The following is a 3,354-nucleotide window of genomic DNA, read 5'->3' as shown; positions in this document are numbered from 1 at the left end:
GAAATAAAAAAGAAGGAAAAAATAATAATAAAACAGATACAATAAAGTCCTCTCTAAATCAGTTACATCCCTATGCTAGAAAACCTACCGCACCCACCTTGGAAATTTTTTTAAACTATTTTTTTTTGGCCTTTCGAACCGGAAACAATCAAACCGGGTTCGTTCAACTCGTTCTCTCACTCTATTATCCTATTCAGTATTTTTTTCCCTACTGCTCTAAAACCTAGATGAACTATTTGGTTTTTTTCTGTCTAATATTATCCAAAACTGGGCACAACTGGAGGCGTTAGACCGGGTTCGGCCTGACCCAATGTCTCTTTCTTGCGCCGCATCTCTAGCACTTTTCGGTGATGGTTCGAGTGTAACTCGCTTGAAAACGTCGGACTACAAGCCGGTCTATACTCGGGTAAAAGCCGGCCCGACTTAAACCTGACTCCGCATGCGTTACACAAAGTCTTAGCCCCCATTGGACCGGCTCTCCATTGTGGCGTCTTAGTAACTCCACAATGACTGCACCTACGCGTCGGCTGGGTCCCATTGCAACCTGTTGTGTCGGTTGACGGTCTCTTCTTATGCTTCTTAACCGGCGGCTTTTCAACAGAGAGAGGTTCAGACAGTTCAAAGATTGAACCCGAACCACTGTTGGGGCAAAACATCCAAGGGGAAGGGCTTGAGGAGGAAGATGATGACGTGGAACTCGAAGAGGATTCTGTGAGAGAAGGGGTGGCGACAAGGGACCAAACTCGGCCTCCGGTTCGAACGCGCTTGCTTCTGGCTTTTGCTGGAACAGGAGTTTCGAAACATGCCGTCGTCGTAACTGATTTTTCCGGTTCGGGAAATTTGCCGTCGAGTAACTTGGGCTTTTCCATTAACGTCCCGGTCGGATACACCGTAGAGTGCTCCAAGAAGGAATCCTCCACGAAATGAGACAGCCATTCGAGGTTCTCAACGTCATCCGCCTGTAAAAATGGCACCTTTTTTCACCATTAACAACCGTAGCATAATAGCAGAAGCAAAAAATTTCTTAAAACAACAGGGTGCTTTTTTTTTCAAGTACCGGAACGGCGAGTTCGTTGGTGGACAAGGAACCATAATCGAAATTTGTAGTACTGTCGTTAGAGAAGTGGGCGTTGTCTTGGCTTAGCTTTTGTCTCTTAGGCAAAGAAGAAGAAGCTGGTACTTCTTCTTCCTCCTCATCTTCTTCATCCTCACGTTTCTGTTGAAGGAAACCCTCTTCGTTACTGAAGTCAAAGAGGTCGTCAACTGAAAAATCATCGCAAGACACCCCATTTTGTCCATTAACAACCCAAATATCCTCCAAAAACGCCTGGGGGCTTGGTTTCAAAGCCATTTCCTTTCTAAAACTGGTCTTCAAAGCTGCCTCAACGCATTCCATTTCCTAGAACATAAGACATTTAAAAAAAAAAACAGCTCAGAAACTTCAAAACAAGGCAGAAAAAGAAAAGCCCTTTGGAAAAAAAATACAAAAGCTAAAGACTTTATTTTCTAAAATTGACTACCTGAAGAGACGAAGGCAAGAGCGAAGGTGTAGTTGAAAAGAGAAGAAGAATGTGAAAGGTAAAGAAGAAGAGGAAATAGAAGAAAAATAAATAAAAAGGGGTGGTGATGAGTTTGGTGAAGCTCTCTCTTTAATTTTTACTTTTTCTCTCTCTTTTGTTTCTACTTACAAAACAAAAAGATTTTCTCACTTGTTTTATTTTCTATTTCTTCTTTTCTCTATTCCATTTATTTATACGTTACAACGCATAAATTAAAAAAAAAAAAAGGGACTGAAATTACGAGGATTACCCTTTAAGAGTCGGACTTTTCACTGTCTGGGAACCGTCAGGTCGGACCAAATTCTAAGATTCTCAAGGGTAAGGCCAAAGGCGTCATCCGGCCCGGCCTAACAAAAACCAAGGGAACCGCCTCCCTTTTCTGTTCTTTTTCGTAATTATGTTATCTTAAAATGATTTTCTTTTTTTCTTATTTGGTAAGAAATCGGTTTGGCCCCTCTCTTTTGACTAATTAACGTTATTTGCCTACCGCGTTGATCGCCGCTCGTCTTGGCTGTTTAATGTTTAACGCCCTCTTCAGTTTTTTGCAGTATAATATAATAATATTCCTCACTTTCTTTCTTTTTTCCCTCTGCTTTTTTTAGTTTATTACGAAATTGACCCTCAAAAAGACTGGACTGCTCATTCTTTTTGATCTTTTCTCATACCCATACTTTTATTGGGAAAAGAGAAAAATAAATAAATACATTTTCCATCAGTTTGTTCTTTTGGTCGAGATTTTGATATTAGAATAATAATGACAATATGAAATAAAATTTCCGCTAAAAAAGGTATTATAATATGAGAAAATTTAAGCTATTTTAAAAACATGTAGCAGCAGGTGAAATGCCTTTTCAGAATAATTAGTATTTTCGTGTATATTAATAACATAACATTCTAATATATACGTTTTAAGATTGAAATTATTAATAATTCATTTGTTTATAAATAAATAATGTATCATCTGTTGGTAATTAAACAATCATTTTGGACAACACTTTCTTAGTCCCAATAGTATTATTTTGTAGAATTTTAGTGTAGACTCAAATATATATTCTTTTAATACAATTATTAAAATCTGATGTTTGTACCTCACCAATCAAAATCAACAGTTAAATTGAAGTGCTTAGTTATGTGATTACAGTAGTACGTAAACGCCCAATTCTTTTTTCTTCTTTTTAAGGTGTCAATGCTAAATTTTTAAATTTTAGTTCACAGTTTTAAAATTTTTAACTTTTAAAAAATATTCAACATCAACTATGTAGGACAAATGAAGTATACTTGTTGAGTGTCCTTGAAAAATGTTAAATTGTGTATTTATATGATATAGTTATTGTTTATGGGCGTAGCATCGTAGATACTCTAGGATTACCACATGTTTTCTAGATGTGAGTTCGCCTACATGGTGATGTGAACCCACATAGTGCGGTCTCATAGAGAGGTACGAACTCCTCACGTGTGAACTACGTGGAGTACATGTCAGGACTCAATCGGGTAACCAAGTAGCAGGTCGATAATAGTGAGTACCACAACAATTTGTCCCCCACCTTGTTTAAAGAAAAGTTACAAAGTGACTCTTCGAAGAACTTGACTTCGTGAGGCGAGAGAGAGGTAATTTTCTTAAAATTCCCATCGTTCTTGTAATTTTTTTTGGGTTTATTCGAACACGATGGTTAGGGCAAGAGGAAGTGGCCGTGTTATTCAGGGTGTCCCTTCACAACGCCATGAAGTAAATGCTCTACTGGAGGCAAAAGCTTATGTTTGTACCATCAAAGAGGAAGAGATGAGTCGTGTTTTG

The 3,354-nt window shown here is 38.1% G+C and overlaps 1 protein-coding gene across 1 annotated transcript; it reads right to left on the bottom strand.

Annotated features, from left to right (window-relative positions):
- LOC105801036 (GATA transcription factor 5) lies at positions 1 to 1,714 on the bottom strand. Its single transcript, XM_012632381.2, has 3 exons — positions 1,521 to 1,714; positions 1,058 to 1,399; positions 1 to 959 (listed from the first exon to the last, which is right to left on the bottom strand). The coding sequence occupies exons 2-3, from the start codon at positions 1,394 to 1,396 to the stop codon at positions 258 to 260; spliced, it is 1,041 nt and encodes a 346-aa protein (XP_012487835.2). The 5' UTR covers positions 1,397 to 1,399; positions 1,521 to 1,714; the 3' UTR covers positions 1 to 257.
- Positions 1,715 to 3,354: the final 1,640 nt, after the last annotated feature.

Source organism: Gossypium raimondii, chromosome 11 (genome assembly GCF_025698545.1).
Source record: "Gossypium raimondii isolate GPD5lz chromosome 11, ASM2569854v1, whole genome shotgun sequence".
NCBI classification, from domain to species: Eukaryota; Viridiplantae; Streptophyta; class Magnoliopsida; order Malvales; family Malvaceae; genus Gossypium; species Gossypium raimondii.
Note: the sequence above shows the minus strand (reverse complement) of the source record. Positions and strands in the feature narration are given on the sequence as shown.

Bases quoted from the DNA above. Each gene is read 5' to 3' on its own strand.
- LOC105801036 (XM_012632381.2), bottom strand. From the start codon at position 1,396: ATGGAATGCGTTGAGGCAGCTTTGAAGACCAGTTTTAGAAAGGAAATG. The intron at 960-1,057 runs GTACTTGAAAAA...CCATTTTTACAG, and splicing joins CCAACGAACTCGCCGTTCCG to GCGGATGACGTTGAGAACCT.